The sequence below is a fragment of the Rhinatrema bivittatum genome, chromosome 2 (assembly GCF_901001135.1).
Source record: "Rhinatrema bivittatum chromosome 2, aRhiBiv1.1, whole genome shotgun sequence".
Taxonomy (NCBI): domain Eukaryota; kingdom Metazoa; phylum Chordata; class Amphibia; order Gymnophiona; family Rhinatrematidae; genus Rhinatrema; species Rhinatrema bivittatum.
Window position 1 is genome coordinate 402,049,663 of NC_042616.1, and position 17,798 is coordinate 402,067,460.

The 17,798-nt window shown below is 43.3% G+C and overlaps 1 protein-coding gene across 1 annotated transcript in view; it reads left to right on the forward strand.

Annotated features, from left to right (window-relative positions):
- Positions 1-17,798, forward strand: part of TRIO (trio Rho guanine nucleotide exchange factor) — a 964,000-nt gene that overhangs the window by 846,576 nt on the left and 99,626 nt on the right. Inside the window, exon 43 of the mRNA XM_029590045.1 lies at positions 10,321-10,413. Coding sequence (XP_029445905.1) covers positions 10,321-10,413 — 93 coding nt within the window. The remainder of the gene's footprint in view (positions 1-10,320; positions 10,414-17,798) is intronic.

Sequence of the window (17,798 nt, forward strand, 5' to 3'; positions counted from 1 at the left end):
CAGACTCAACAACTGAAAACTCGATTCCCATTTAAATGGGCGAAAGGAAATTCAAGGTATTTATGTGTGAATGTAGGAGCTGATTACAACGATCTATTCAGATGTAATTAGGCACCTTTATTACAATCCTTAACGAGATTTAAATAATTGGGAAAGACTGACGCTGTCCTGGTCAAGAAGTGTGGCTGTAGTAAAGATGAATACATTGCCTAAATTGTGACCTGTTCCAGACCCTACTATGTCCCATTACAAATAAAGTATTTAAAAGTTTTCCATGGAAGTTCTTTGATTTCATTTGGAAACGCAGACCACCAAGAGTGGCTAAATCAATATTATATCAGTCTAAATTGGATGGAGGGCTGGACATATCCAATATTAAGAAATATTACTTAACATCACAACGCAAAGCGGTAATTGATTGTCATAAAATCGTTGACAGCAGGCAATGGGTGCGGATTGTGCAAGCAGCAATGGAGATATTCCAATTGAAGGTTCTTTTTTGGATACCCAGTACATTGCGGATGGGTATAGAAACATGACATGATGGCAAAGGAAAACCGTATGGCCCATCTAGTCTGCCCATCTGCCTAATTAATTTAGTATCAATTCCTTAGAGACTCCCTGTATTTATCCCATGCTTTTTTGAATTCAGATACTGTTTTTGTCTCCACCTCCTCCACTGGCAGGCAGTTCCATGCATCCACCACCCTCTCTAAAAAGAAATATTTCCTAACATTACTCCTGAATCTATCCCCTTTCACCCTCATCTCATGGCCCTTTTTTCTAGATTCCCCTTTCCATTGAAAAAGGCTCACCACCTGTGGATGGAAATCTTTGAGATAGGAAAATTGGTTCTTTCCTGCTAATTTTCATTCCTGGAATACCACAGATCAGTCCAGAGAAGTGGGTTTTGCATCCCTACCAGTAGATGGAGGCAGAGAATAAAAACTTTTCAGGCACTGCTACTTAACTGAGAGTGTCACCTGCAGTCCCTCGGTGTTGACCTGTACTCAAGCCAAGATGTCCACGCCCAAAACCCAAATGATTTCCATCTGAGGCAAGCAGAGTATCAAAGTTGGAGCTCCCTGCAAACCTGGAACCCCAACATCAGCAAGGGCAATGAAATCTTCCAATCCTAACTGTTTAACATATATACAGTCTTTGCAAATACAGCATTATCAACATCTGGAAGCAGGGAAGATCTTTTGAAAAACAAAGGGGACAAGCTTCTAGACTGATCTGTGGTATTTGAGGAACGAAAATTAGCAGGTAAGAACCAATTTTTCTTTCCTGTTCATACCCCAGATCAAGGCATCTATCCTTTTGTTTGTTTACCTGACATACCCCAGATCAGTCCAAACAAGTGGGATGTACCCAAGCCCCTCTACACTGGGCGTGATCATGAAAGACCCGCTCGCCACACACTTTCTCCAAACGTTGCTTTTTCTAGCGCCCAAAAATCTAGGCGGTAAGGTTTGGTAAACGTGCAGGGATGACCATTTTGCTGTACGACAAATCTCCTGCGGCGATGCCAGCTGACACTCCACCCAGGAGGCTGCCTGCGCCCTAGTAGAATGTTCCCGCAACCCCTCTCCAACCAATTGATCCTTACAGAGATAGGCTGAAAAAATCACTTCCTTCAACCATCGCACAATTTTGCTCTTAGAATTTTAACATCCTTTCTTTGCTCCACTGAACAAAACAAAAAGATGATCCAACCTCCGAAAGTCTTTGGTGACCTTAAGTTATCGCATTAGAGCCCGACAAACATCCAACAAGTGAAGCTCCTTCTCATGCAGCGTATTTGACGGCAGTGCAGACAAACCAGCAACTCCACCATGTGGTTGAGATAAACAAGGAAACAACCTTCAACAAAAAGGAAGGAACTGTATGCAGCGATAATCCATCATCCAAAATCCGTAGAAAAGAATCTCTGCATGACAAGACCTGAAGCTCCAAAATCTGCCTAGCCAAACAAATCTCCACTAAGAAAATGGTCTTCAAGGTGAGAATCCTCAAAGATGCCCTTCTCAGAGGTTCAAAGGGAAATCCATAGAGCACCCAAAGAACCAGATGATGGTTCCATAATGGACACATCCTACAAACCAGCGGTCACAAGTGCTTCGCCGCTTTAAGAAAACGCAAGATGTCCAGATAAGATGACAGTTCACCCTGAAGCTCCTCTCAAAAATAACCTTTGCTTAGCTGTCTTGCAAAAATGCCAGGACCTGAGAAATATCCACCTGCAAAGGCTCAAGGTCATTTTCCAAACACCATGACTCAAACACTCTCCTCACCCGGATATATACCAGAGAAGTGGGTGGCTGCATACCCTTTTAAGCAAAAACGCCACCTCTCAAAAGCCAAGCCGCTAGACAAAAGCGATCCGCCCACTCCAAAAAGATGGGCCCTGATGCAGCACCCCCTGCAGGTGAAATAATCGGATGGGACTGTTTATTACCAGCTGAATTGGCTCCGCAAACCACGGAGGCACGGCCACTCCGGCGGCATGAGGATCACGCTTCCCAAATGTTGCTCGATACAATGTAACCCTCGACCTACAAGAGGCCACAGAGGAAATACGTACAATAGAAGTCTCATCGGCCAAGGTTGAACCAGGGCGTCGATCCCTCCTGCAACTGAAAAATCTGTCCTTTGCATTTCCTTGAGATGCCATGAGATCCAACAGAGGCTTACCTCACCTGCCTCGGATAAGTGCAAAGACCTCCCCCGACAACTATCATTCCCCCGGATCCAGCTGCTGCCTGCTGAGGTAATCTGCTTGCACATTGTCCATTCCAGCCACGTGAGATGCCGCTAGCCCCGCTAGATGTTTTCCCACCCAGACAAACAGCTCCTGAGCCACAAGGTGACTCTTTGTCCTGCCCAGGAGAAACCCACTCCCAGTCAGCCAATTTCTTCACCTTTTTCAGTAAAGGAAAAGCCTTTGGTTGTCCATACAAAGCATCCAGGACAAGGGTATACCCCTTCACTGGCCAAATCCTCTTGTGTGACCTTGATCCCCATTTCCTCCAGCACCTGGGGAATGAGAAGAATCAGTTCTTCTTTACGGAATAATCTCATCACCCTAGGATCATCCCCTTCTTCAACAGGCACCTCCTCCACATCCAATACCCACCGGTGCACCCACAGGATCAACGTCCAGGCCCTCTTGTGGACCCTCCTATAAACCTTTACCTTCTGAATCCTCAGAAATCTCCTCATCTTCACCCGACGGGCATCACAGACCCAGGAGCCGAAGAAGCCCCCCTGACCTTGCCTGTGTAGTTGCTCTAGGCCTTTTAGCTGAGCTCTGGGACTTCTGGTGGACGAACGCTTACTTGCTGCTTTCCTATTAGCCAAATAGGTTTTATGGAGTAGCAGGACAAAATCTGTGGAAAAATCCTCATAACCAATCACTCCCCTCTCCACAGAATCTCTCTAGCAGCTGCAAGCCTCCTACCACATGGAGGCAACTTGGCCACTGTATCCTCTGCCCCCCCTCCCCCCAGGTCTCCTGAACAGGGCCCGAATAAAGCATGCAGCGACTGTTTCCTGACTCCTCCACGGAGGTCCCTTCCTCTCTGGAGGCACAGCCGAACACAAGGCCCCATTGAAACGCGATCCCCTCACTCCACAGGCCCAACACACTTTCCCTTGCTCAGAGGGAGGCGCCATGCTTTTGCTGCAGTCAGCGATAAAAATGACCTCTCGAGTGCCGCCATCGCTGAGTCATTCCTGCTGGTGCTGTCCCAGACCCTCAATGATGCCACGGAGTCGTGTGCATCCCTTCTCAACTTCACTACCAGTCTTATCACTCTGATATAGATGCCCACTCAGCCCTGCTCTACTTAGTTTACTTTTTTTTTTTTAAAAGAAACAGCAACCAAAGAAGCCCAGAGAAAGATGTACTTCCCTGCTTCTGGCTGTCGGCTGTATATGAGAAGGCCTCAGAGGGAGCAGGGGAACCTGGTTTTGCCTCCCTCTGGAAGTTGAGGGCTGAGCTGGATCAGGGATCTCCAAACCCCCACTCGCCCTGCTCTACCCGAGTGCTCTACCCGAGGAATGGCCCATGAAGGAACCTAACACCTCGGAGAGCACCATTCTTCACTCGCTGTTTTCTCTTTTTTTATTTTTTCCTTTTTTTTAAATTAAATTCCAGACTGCAAGTTTGCACCTCTACCATCTGCTGGAGGCGGAGAAATACTGAGGGACTGCAGGTGGCACTTTCAGATAAATAGCAGTGCCTGAAACGTTTTTGGTTTTTTTTTGTCTCTGCCTTCATCTGCTGGTAGGGATGAAAAGCCCACTTGTCTGGACTGATCTGGGGTATGATCAGGAAATTTGAATGTCTCTATCATATCTTCCCTAGCTTACCTTTCCTCTAGGGTATACATGTTTAGATCTTTAAGTCTATTCCCATAAGCTTAGAATGAAGACCACCGACCATTATAGTAGTGACTCACTGGATTGACTTCATCCTGTTTATATTCCTTTGAAGATATGATCTCCAGAATTGTACGCAGTACTCCAAGTGAGGTCTCACCAGGGACCTATACAAATGCAATATCATCTCCCTTTTTCTGCTGACCATTTCTCTCCTTATGAAGCCGAGCATCTTTCTGGCTTTTGCCATTGCTTTATCCATGTGTTCAGCCACCTTAAAATCATCAGATACAATTACCCCCAGATCTTGCTCTTCCTTTCTGCTTAGAAGAATTTCATCTCCAATACTGTACCTTTCCCTTGGGTTTTTGCATCCTAAATGCATTACTCTGCATTTTTTAGCGTTATATCTTAGCTGCCAGACCTTAGACCATTCCTCAAGCTTCACTAGATCCCTCCTCATGTTTTCCACTCCTCCTGGCTGTCCCCCCATTACAGATTTCAGTAACATCAGCAAAAAGAAAACCTTTCCTGATAACCCTTCCGTTATGTCGCTCACAAAAATGTTGAAAAGAACTGGTCCAAGGACCGATCCCTGAGACACACCGCTAGTAACGCCTCCCTCCTCAGAGAAGACTCCATTTACCTCTACCCTTTGTTATCTCCCACTCAGCCATTTTCTAACCCAGTCAGTCTCTCTAGGATCCATACCAAGGGTGCACAATTTATTTATAAGGATTCCTTCTGTGTGTAACCTTGTCAAAAGCCTTGCTGGAATCCAAGTACATTATGTCTAGCGCTCTCCCTTAATCCAATTCTCTGTTACCCAGTCAAAGAAATTGATCACATTCATCTGACAAGATTTACCTCTGGTAAAACCCTGCTGCCTTGGATCTTGCAATCCATTGGATTCCAAAAATTACGCTACCCTCTGTTTTAACAGTGATGCCATTATTTTGCTTATCACAGAGGACAGAATAACTGGCCTGTAGTTCCCAGCCTCCTTGCTTCCACTTTTATGAATAGGAACCACATCCGCCCTTTTTCAGTCCTCTGAACATACTCCAGGCTCTAAGGAAACATGGAAGAGATCAGCTAGTGGATCTGCCAGGACATCTCTATTCCCTTCGTACCCTTGGATGTATCCCATCTGGCCCCATAGCTTATCTACTTCAAGTTTAGTTAGGTCCTCATGAACACACTGTTCTGAAAATCGATTGAGGTTTACCTCACTTCCAATCTTATTTGTGTTTGTTTTATGTGGTCCTGCTCCGGGTCCTTTCACAGTGAACACCGAACAGAAATATTTAAGCAATTTTTCTTTTTCCTCATCAACCTCTCCATATTCCTCCCCTTCACCTCTGAGACTCACAGTGCTGCTTGTGCACTTCCTTCTGTCACTAACACATCTAAAAAAAAAAAAAAAAAAGTTTTGTACCCCTGTTTTGCTATTTTTTCTTCTGTTTGAATTTTTGCATCCCTGAATACTTCCCCAGCTTCTCTTAATTTTTCCAGATATTGTCACCTGTCTTCCTCTTTCTGCGATCTCTTGTAGTTTATGAATGCTAACCTTTTTTCATTTATTTTTTCAGCTTCTTCTTTAGAAAGCCATAACAGTCTCTTTTTCCTCTTCCCTTTATTTAGATTTGTAACAAAAAGATTAGTTGCCATTATGATATTTCCTTTTAGTTTTGCCTACTGTCCCTCTACATCCCCTAGATTTTCCCATCCAGCTGACGACTCCTTGAGATACTCCTCCATTTAGAGAGTTAGTTTTCCGGAAATCTAGGACCCATGCTTTAGAATGAACCTTCATCTCTAGCATCCTAATATTGAACCACACTATCCGGTGGTCACTGGTTCCCAGATGATCATCCACTAGATCGTAAGAAATATTGTCCCTATTGATAAGCACCAGGTCCAATATCGCCCCCTCCCATGTGGGTTCCGTTACCAGTTGACAGAACAGTTCTCATAGCAGAAATCTAGGATCCCCCTTCTTCTAGACAATACTGCAGTTGGGATGTCCCAGTCAATATTTGGAAGATTAAAATCACCTAGCAGTAGCACCTCCCCTTTCACAGCAATCCTGTAAATATCTTCCATTAAATTTCTACCCATCTCCTCTGTCAGTGATGAAGATCTGTATATTACACCAATATAAACAGATGTTCTATTCCCTCTTTCCACATTAACCCACAGTGCCTCCTCCTTACCTCATAAACCCAGCAATGCTGTTGCTTTAATACTGTTCTTTATATATAATGCCACACTGCCTCCCTCCCTTCCTACTTGGTCCTTCCTGAATAGACTGCAGCCGGGTATAACTACATCCCAGTCATGGTTTTCTGTGTACCAGGTCTCTGTGACAGCTACTACATCTAAATCAGCTTCTTCCATGACTCCCTCTAGATCTGGGAATTTATTTCTCATTACTATGAGCATTAGTGTACATAGCTTTCCAAATATTGCCTTTTTTCCCCATATTTCCCATTTCTATGTGAGTATTTAATGTTTTACTTAGCTTAGGGTTTTGTTCAGCGATCCCCAATTATTCTAGTTTAAAGCCCTCCTCAGTAGGTTTGCCATTATGTGTTGAAAGATGCTGCTCCCCTTCTTCAACAAGTGGATCTCATCTCTGAAAATCAGTCCTTGAAATATTACCCCTTGATCCAGGAAGCCAAAATGCTCATGTCAACACCATCTATGAGCAATTCATTTATCTCCAGAATGCAAGCTTCCCTGTCTGGGCCTTTATGCTTAACTGGGAGGATTGAGGAGAATACCATCTGTGTACCTATCTGCTTTACCCTCTTTCCCAGAGCATTGAAGTCACTTTTGATATGATCTGTGTGGTACCTCGTAGTATCATTCATGCCAACATGGATGAACAGCATCGGATAGTGGTCGGTAGGCTTGAGGAGTCTCGGCGATCTCTCTGTAATGTATTGGATTTTTGGCACCAAGTAGACCACACACTTCCCAGGAAAACATGTCTGGTCGGCAGATGGATGCCTCTCCATGCCCCTCAGAAGTGAGTCACCAACAGCCACTACCCTCCACCTCCTAGGTGCAGTGATTGCTGTGTCTTGAGCTTTGGGGTTTGCATATCCTGGTTCCTCCCCATCATGGGATGACATCTCCTCCTCCTCTTCTTCCAGGGCTGCATACCAGTTCTTCAGTTCAAGGGAAATTGGAGCCGTGGTGTAAGGTCTGGTAGCCATAGTAATCTGGATCCAGCTGTCATCTCGTGGACCAGTTTTAACCTTCCAGTCTGCTTGAGTTCCCCATCGTAGATGCCTTGATAAGCATTTCATCAATGTAGTCCTCATTCTCCCAGATGCTTCTCAATCTCGCCACTTCCTTTGTGATTTCTGCCATCTCTTTCCTGAGGAAGTTGATTTGCAGACATTTTTCACACTGAACTGGTCCTCACTGTGGATCTGTCTGGACAGCAGTAGAACCGGTGACAGGTTTGGTGATAGATATTTCCTGGCCATCCTTCAGTTGCTGGTAGCTTCTGGTACCTGTTGAAAGAAATGAAAAAGACCTTATTAACTTTTGTTTTGAATTTAAATTCCTTCTGGATTAAAACCTGTAGTAAATTTACAGCAAGGAGTTGTGAGTAATGGTACAAGCTTCCAATCCTCTTTTGCTGCAAGGAGTGCAAGGCCACTAGGGCTATGAAGCCTGAAGTCCGGCTTCGCTTGCGGTGACCTCTGGAGTCCTCTCCTGAGGGAGCTGCTGGGTAGGATATGCAGATGAGCCTTCCAGTTCTCTTCCACTGCAAGGGGTTCGGGGCCTCTGGAAGGCTGGGGCTGTGGAGCCTGAAGGCTGAATTTGGTTTTGGTGATCTTTGAAGCCTCTCTCGTGGGCTGCTGGGTAGGATATGCTGACGAGCCTTCACCTTCACCATTTACATCCTTGACTATGAGGATTTGAGATAGTTGGAAAGATTATTTAATAGGCCGCAAAGTGTGTTGTTATAAGATGCCATTCAGATATCACAAAGATTTCCTAGCAGGATATAAAAAACAGGTGTTGCAGGTATTGGAGGATAAGGGATTGGCGCAATAGAACAAACCTGGAGAAATCAAAAACTGCTCTGTTTTAAAGATATTATGGAACAGTACGACATCGCGTGACAAGATTATTATGCATATGTTCAACTAGCGCATTTTGTAAATTCTGTTAAAGTAAAAAGGGACCCTATGAAGGGAAAAACCTTGTTTGAGGGGTATTGTGACTGGACTAATATGCTCAAGGGAGGTATATCAAAAATATACTCCATGTTAAATGAACCCCTGCTGACTAAATCTAAGCATTTGGTGACATGGGAAAATGACTTGAGGGAGGAGTTAGATGAAGGTTCGTGGGATAAGTGTTTTCATTTTGTAGGTCATAGCTCTACCTCTTCAGCACAGATGGAAAATGGATATAAGCTACTGTTTAGATGGTTCCTGACACCTGAATGGTTAAAGACATATATATCCAATAGCTGATGAGATATGTTGGCGGCAATGTGCTGCTAAAGGAACATTCTTTCATATCTGCTGGCTTTGTCCAGAAGTATTGGGACAGGGTTATTAATTTAATTGCTGATGTTCTGGGTCACAAACCCCCAAAAGAACCATTCTTGCAACTTCCACCCCAGAGGCAGCATTGGTTAGACAGATTGTAATAGCTACTGGATGTATCTTAGCCGTTTGGTGGAAGAAGTTTGGCATTCCTTCTTTTCAGAGTGATATGCTAACGATTGACAACTGTTCATTACATGGAGAAACTGACAGCTTTGAAGCATGATAACTCTTTCTAAATTTTATGGTTCATGGTTGGAAAAGAACAAGGTCTAATTACTGAAATATTGTGTCTGATCTGTTTGTTACCCATTGCTCTTTTATGATTCCTGTGCTTGAAAGATGGTGTATTTAATTGTAGAATATTTGGGAAGGGGAGATGGGTGGATGGGGGGAAGGGATTGTGTTAAGCTTGCACTGTTATGATTATATGATTGAATAAAGAAACAAAAAAAATAATTTATCTGACTACATGGGGTTGGATAACTTAAAAACGAACTGGCTGTGTTTGAATATAGCGGTTTAGGCTTTTAAGTTATCTGGCTTTGTGTGACCGGATTGCTACATCTTCAGATATCTTCAAAAGATATCCGGGTAAGCAGCATGGTGAATTTAAAATAACAGTAATAGTATTAAAGGGCCTACAACCTGATTTTTAGCCTTCCCCACAAACGTTCCATATTGCCCTATCAGACCCTGGACTCCATACCCCCAATCCCCTTTTAGATTTAATACCTGCCCCCCCCCCCAAGCCCCTTCTCCAGATCTAGCATGATTAGAAAGTATTACTGCCGCCAATCCTTCCCCCCCCCCCCCACGTGATTCTCCCCCATCCCCTCTTGAATCATAAAAATCCCTGCTGGGACCAGGATAAGCACTTACCTGCTCCCGGTGCACTCCAGCGCTAGAAGGGTTCTTTGTGGGGAAGGCTGAAAATTGTGCTGTAGGCCTTTTAACACTTCTTTGATTTTAAATTCCCAGTGCTACTTACCCGGATATCTTTTGAAGATATCTGGGTAAATAGCAAGATATCTAGCCACACTGGCTACCTTAGCCAGTTATATAATTGAAATTTGGCTGAGTTATTCGGTTAGCTAAACCCCTCCCAGGCAGGCCCCCAGATGTTATCCACAAGCATTAAATTCACTATCCTCAGGCCGTCAGGTGCCAGATCCCAGGCACTTTTGATGGGTGCCATAGGAATGGGTCCAGTCCCATCAAGACAAATCAGCCCTTTGAAATGCTTTTTGTGGAGGAAAGGAATTAGTTAGAAAATGTCCCTGACATGTCTATCGGAGGGGTCTACCTTACAGGTGGTTTGTGCAAAGCTTAATGCTTTTCCTTTCAACACCATTAGGACTTGAAGCAGCGTCTGGGCCATAGGCTTCAGCTCACAGACCTCCTAATAAAACCAGTGCAGAGGATAATGAAGTACCAGCTGCTGTTAAAGGTGAGGCAAATCTAAGTGCACAGGTAAACAGATGGCACGTGCTGTGCAATATTTCCAAAGCTCATGTTTCCAGAAAGTAGTATCTCTCCTGGATCAGCAAAACATTGTACTGACAAGTCTTTTTGTGTTTTGGAATTTTAAGTTATTCCTTAAATGGAATCACAAATGATATCGCACACAGGGCCGGATTTAGGCTATGGTAACAACGGGCCTTGAGCGCCAAATTCGAAAGGCACACAAAAACTGTGACTCCCTTCTATTGCTGTATGATTTATTGGGGGGGGGGGAATTCCCCACCTTTGATTCGCTGCCTATGGGACACCATAATCTTAAATCCGGCCCTGCATACATAGAATGGTTCATACAGCCTGTGTAATGTTTGTGATGGCAAGCTCATACCGACCCACTCCATGCTGTGAGTGTTATGTAAATTGTGGCTAGTCTCAGTGGCGCAGTGACCTAGCGCTAGAGCAGCAGGCTGAGAACCAGGGAAGCCAGGATGCAAATCCAGCTCCTGAAGACATTAGGAAAGTCAATTCACTCCCTGTTGCTCCAGAAACAACGTTATATAAGCCCCTTTGGGGAAGAAAACAGCCTACTGCACATGAAATGTAAGTTGCCATGAGCTCAGATTTGGAAAGGCAAGTAATTAAATACAATCCAAATCCTCAGGGTTGGGGAGGAGCAGTATAAAGACATTAAAATTAAAAAAAAAGCCATTAGGACCAATCCTGTGGATTACGTTGCAGTTCCTCGTGCTGTGCCCGAGACCACCTGCCTGCCAGCCATAGACGAGTACTTTTTTTCTTGGGGCACTTGAGGTTTCCGGGTGCCACCCAGGCATGTCTTCTGGGGCTGGAGGAGAGATTCACAAATGCAGGAAGAAGGGAAGTAATGCCATTATCAGTAAAGTTTTTAAATAACGCAAGCCGAGTATTATTGGTTGCCATGAGCCATTTTCATATACTGCATAATGCAGACATCATCATGATTGTCTTGAACTAGTTTTTATGAATCTCACGTGAATTAATATATATAATTGTGCATTTTAATGTTATTACTAAAGAGAGAATTCCTGTCCAGGGCTTTCAGATTGTCCTTATTATGATCTTGGGACTGATTAGTGCAGCTCATTCCAATTATCTTCCATTGACCACTATTTTATTTTATTTTTTATCAGAAATTTGTATTGTAGGAAACAAAATACTTTCCAAAAATAAAACAAATTGTCCAAACATTAGATAAATTAGATTCCCAATAATAAAGAAACAATTCAGTTTATTATCAAGGAAGAAACTATCCTTCCATTTCTTTAACGATTGAAACCCTTACTTATCCTTTCCCACACACCCTCCCAACAGCAGTATATTCGCTCGTGTTCAGACCTACACAACTGAACCTACAAGCCCACTGTTCAACTATCTTTAAGCCTTAGAAGCTTTCCCCAGGGGGTTTTGATTTTTTTTTATATTCAAGTTTATCTTTTATTACCGCCTCCGTATCCTGAAAAGTCGCAGTAATGGATCCAACCGTTCTCTGTGCAAATCTCTATAGCAATTCTACTCCAGCAATTTTGTTCCAAATCAATCACCAAAAAAACCAAAGGATGTGGCACTTTTTTTGCCAAAAAAAAAAAAAAAAAAGTTGTTCTGGTGAGCACAACCAAATCATGTAAAAGTAAAAAATAAAAGTTTATTTACAACCTCTCTAACATATCAAGAAGATCTCTTTATGTATTTTATTAATCCGATGAGAACACCAGAGTGCACTCTGAAAGAACTTATTATCTATCACTGTTGTATTGGAATCCTTCACCAAATTTGTAGGCATAGCTTTCTTTCAGAGCTTGTCTTCCAGGGAAACATCTAAATCTTTTTCCCCTTTCCTTTTTTTATATTATACACATTCACCGTTATTGCATTTCTTGGAAGGATATACCCTCTGGAAGTCTTAACCAAAAGAGGGCTTTCAAAAAGACAGATGTATCCTAAACTGTCCAAAACTTCTTCCTTAAATAACCATGTCTTTGGAAACCGTTCCGAATGTGTCAGTACCGCCACCGGTTATTTCTGTGTAAGCCAAAGTCGTCTTGTAATTTCCATAAAAGTCCTTAAATTGTTTTGAATGAATGCACGATGTATAAAGCTGATATTGCTGAATCCTGCTGTGTCCAGTGAATACTGTTACCATCAGAATTTATAGCTGGGCTTTCCAGATAGGTAAATCCAAAGAAATATACGGAAATCTGTGATCACTAATTGATCCTGCCAGTGCAATGCCAGTCAGGCCTTGGAGCACTAGGAGGGATGGAAAGAAGCAGGGATCAGGCAGCAGACGGATGTTCTAATATATTATGAGAAGATGGGGGGAGGAGGTTGTGTTTTGCTGTGGAGGAAGTCATTTTTTGAAATTTTTATTGAGATTTTACAAAAGTGCAAAACAGTGTACAGTTTTCAAATATTGAATGTACATGTACAGAAGCCATTGAATCAAACATAGAAACATGACAACAAAAAAATATCATATGGCCCATCCAGTCTGCCCATCCATTCAATTTATGTCCAATTTAAAATTCCTATTACTTCCTCAGAGATCCCCTCTATTTATTCAATGCTTTCATTAATTTAGACACTGTTTTCATCTCCACCACCTCCACTGGGAGATTGTTCTGTGCATCAACTACCCTTTCTGTAAAGAAATATTACCTAAGTCTACTTCCTTTCACCCTCATCCCATGACTCCTTGCTCTAGAGTTTCGCTGAGATATTTGAATGTCTTGCTTTTCCTCTAGGGTATACATGTTTAGATCTTTAAGTCTATCCTCATATGCTTTAGAATAAAGACCCCTGACCATCATATTACCTACCCTCTGGACCATCCTGTTTATATCCTTTTGAAGGTGCAGTATTCCAAGTGAGGTCTCACCAGCGACCTATACAGGGGCAATATCTCTTTCCTTTTTCTGCTGATCATTCCTCTCCCTATGCAGCCAAGCATCATTTTGGCTTTTGCCATCACTTTATCCACCTGTTGGTACACTTTAAGATCATCAGATACAATCGCACCCAATTCCCACTCTTCTTTTGTGCTTAGAAGAATTTCACCTCCAATACTGTTCAATCCCTTGGGTTTTTGCATCCTGAATGCATTACTCTGCATTTTTTAGTATTAAATCTTGGCTGCCAGACCTTAGACCATTCCTCGAGCTTCCCTAGAACCCTCCTCATGTTTTCCACACTTTCCCAGCTGTCTACCCTATTGCAGATTTTCATTTCATCAGCAAAAAGATAAACCTTTCCCAACAATCCTTCGCTATGTCACTCATGAAAATATTGAAAAGAACTGGCCCCAGGACTGATCCCTGAGACACATCATTAGTAACACCCCCCACCCCCAGAGAAAATTCAATTTACCATTACCCTTTGTTGCTTCCCACGCAGCCAGTTTCTAATCCAGTCAGTCACTCTAAGATTCTTATCAAGGGCACTCAATTTATTCATCTCTCTTATGCAGAACCATGTCAAAGGCCAAATCCAAGTACACTACATCTAGCACTCTCCCTTGATCCAGCTCTCTGGTTACCCAGTGAAAGAAATTGATCAGATTCGTCTGATAAGATCTACGTCTAGTAAAACCAGGCTGCCTCAGGCCTTGTAATCCATTGGATTCCAGAAACTGCACTATCCTCTGTTTTAGCTCTGATTCCTTTAATGTGCTCACCCTAGAGGTGGCAGACTAACCAGGTTGTAGTTCCCAGCCTCCTCCTAATGACCATCTACAAATAAGAATTCCTACTTTCAATAAAGCTGACTTTTCTTTACTTTACAGGTGCATGGCCCAAACAAATATAGATCTGTAAATCTCAAGTATATTATAAAGAAAAAGGAAACGTTTGGGCTGTATCAGAGGTAGGGCTGCCATGTGGAAGGTCTCCGGTTCACACCCTGGGGAGGCCCTACAGGCAGTATTCCCAGCCCCTGGAGTTGAAGAGGAGGTCATTGGCGACACTCTATGGCTGCATTTAGAGCCCAGGGTACAAGTATCTGGAAGGAGTCCTGGTGTGTGGCTCCCCGCCTCAGGACCATTGCTGCAATGACCAGATTAGGATCAGTGGGAAGGGAGGGTCTATTAAAATGGGGTAAAAGTCCTTGGGTAATTTTGAGTGAAGGTTCATGGCACCAGGATGCCAGCATGACTAAAATGGAAGATAAACAAGAAAGTAGGAACTACCAGGCCAAAATTTATTTATTTATTTATCTGTTTATTTATTTATTTTTAATTTAATAATTTTCTTTTTCTTCCCTCCACCACCCCACTTTTAAGTAAAACAGCCTCCGATGCAGGTTCAGCGACTCAATTTATTTTTTACCTCATGCTGAACCAGTACTTCAGTTTTAAAATAGCAAGAAAGCAGATCCTTAACATCATGCTTGATTTGCTAAGCATTTTTCCTTTTGAAACAGAATGGGAGAAAAGCCTCAGTAAATTGGTCCTTTTTCTCTAAATTTCCACGCTGCAATACATGCAGTCATCCTCCTAAAGTTCCACTGCTTAGTTTAAAAAATAATCCAGGAGCGCCAATTAGTACTGGTCCCAGCTGAGCTGGATGAGGAAGGACGTAGCGGGCTCAAACCAACCTCTTCCCCTCTTTTATTTGGCAGTTTCCCTTGACAGCCTCCAGATTCTGTCTGGAGACCAGTGTTCAAGTTCTTCTCTGTAAAATGCAAAAACCACCCCCATCCCTAAGGATAACCCAGTCCTGCCAATCCAGTCCATATACAATTTCAAACGCTGCTGTAATTTACCCATATTCACCTGCCATTTGTCTCGGAGGAGTTTACAATTAGAGCCATACTGCCAATTATAGTAGAGAGAAGGAAGCCAAGCTCTGTGGTTTCCTGGTCTTCGTTATTCTAGTCTATGCCAAGTTGAGAAAGGGGCCGTCCTGTTACACTACAGTCTGGGCATCTTATTCTACAGAGAAATAAATGTGCTTTAACTCAGAACCATTAAAAAGTCAATTTTGCTTTTTTTTTTGCCTTTTGTGGCCTCAGCTGTTTTTTTTCCAGCAATACCCGCAGTATCATTCTGAATGTTCTCAATGGAGTGCTGCAGCTTCTTCTCTCTATGGTTTTTACCATTCCTAGCCTTCAAATTTAGTTGCTTTTTCCCACCCCAGACCTTTGTCACTTATACAGTAGTCGGCCATAAGTAAGTGATACATCAAAGCAAAAACATCTCCATCCTAGGTGGATCTTAAGAGTAAGGAACCCAGGTGAGATTGTCAGATGGCTCAAAGGAGGTAATGCATCCATGAGCCTAAATATCACTGATGCGGTCTCCTTCCTATATATTTGTGTAACTAGGAAGCTTCACCATATGTAGAAAAGGTCCCTATCTGACCACATCTTCTTCTCTGACAAAGCAGAGAAACATTGGGCCAGATTTCTAGAGATTTGTTTTTTTAATAAGGTATAGTCTGTAAAAGGACCTTAACTCCATTCTCCTGCTTCTCGGCATTGATTGACTTCTTCTAGCTATTTTCCATGTAACGATACTGGCTGCTAGGCAACCCCCCTGCCAGAGGGAGCTCTCACTGGGCCACACTCTGACCTGTTCTAGCCTCCGCTTTGAAGGCTACATGATGCGGCAGGGCCAGCCCTATAAAACCTTCCCTCACAGGTCACTCCCTGCCTCATTGTGGATTCTCTTCTCTGCATATGGCCCCTTTGTCTTTGTATTCCTTGCCTAGTATCCCCTCTTCTGGGATTCCTTGTTCTTGTATGTCTTGTCTGGTTCTTTGCTCTGTACAGGCCTCCCAGTGGACTTTCTTGCCTATTCGTTCCTTGCTTTGCTCCTGTTCTGTTTTAGGCCTCCCAGTGGCCCCCCTTGCCTGTGTGTTTCCTTTGTGCTATCTGTTGTTTTTTTCTGTGCTTTGCCTGGTTCCTTGTTTGTCTCTGCGCCTACTCTGCCTTGTGCTTATTTGTCTGTCTCTATCTTGTCAGCGCTCACCCCTGTTTGTGTTCATTGTGGCCAGGTGACCTTCCTGTCCCTTGTTTCTCGCCGCCTGCCAGTTCCAGTAGGTGCCCTGTCCTTCATCCCGTGCACCGCCTCCCATAAGAGCTACCAGCACTGGAGGGCCCAAACCGAAACGGAAGGTGGCTGGTCAGACAGAAGATCTATACCTGTCCGGCCTGCTCCAGACCCCCCCTGCAAAGGGCCTCATGCCTGGCCTGCCTGCTCCAGACCTCCGCATACCCCTGCCTAGGGGGTTACTTCAAATCTGCCAGCACAGTCTTGACATGCCACCATACTTGCCTCATTTGTTCAAATGGCCCACATCTTTCCCTCGGTCAGCTGTAAATTTAGGGAGCATCTCATTGGTTATTGGCTTTCATATAAAATGCAGTCTTGAGATGAGATTTTGTGTTTGATAGGCTCTCTGCAACAACTTTTCAAGGCTTAGGAGCTCTCTGTTGCCTTTATCATTCACACATAGCATAATCCAAAGCCCCTTAACTCAGAGGTATTTAAAAAAAAACACAAGGGTTCCATAGGTCACACTTTCTCACCATGGCCTCTACGTCCATAGACTCAACATTCCTTAAACAGCCGGCCAAGTCATAAGGTCCAAGCAGTCTGCCAAGAGGCAAACTTCCTTTTGGTAAACATAGAGAGGGAACTTAGGATTGTCCCGAAGGGAGAATTATGGTAAGTGAAAGGCTGTAAGGGTGTATCTACTAGAGTACTCATCCTAGGTTTTAAACATATGCGAAACTACTAAGTAGAAAAAAAAAGCATTTCCTTTCTATGTCTGCCAGAGCACCAGAACATCTTTTTTTTAAATTTGTGCTCCTTATATACGTCTGAAGGTTTCTTGTGTCTGTCTGGCATGTTTTAGTACTCTTCCAAAAATCTGGGCGCTCTGATCCTCCTCTCTCTACCTATGCCTAATTACTGTTGACCTGACCTAACCACTCTGGGCCTTGCTAGGTGAAGCTATTAATCATTCTGTTGAGTTATCTGGTGGCAAATACTGGTACCATCAGAAAAAGGAAATTCAACAGGGGAAGTTTGTATCATAACAAAGTTTTGAAAACCAATATTTTGTGATTTGGCTCTGCCAAGTTTGTAAATATGCAAACGCCAAAAATAAAAGTCCCACACAGGAGTAAATTTCCATGCAACAGAGTCATATATCCCCCTAGACCCACCTGAATATATATGTGCAGCACGAGGGAAAACGTGTCAAATGTTTTCAGATGTTTGGTTATTTACACATCAGGAAGTTTGCTGTATGGAAGGCCTAAGTAATTGAAAAGCGTTGTTGATATTTGTCTACTTTCTGTATCAAAGCACTGATGAAGAAAACCAGGAGTGTGTAC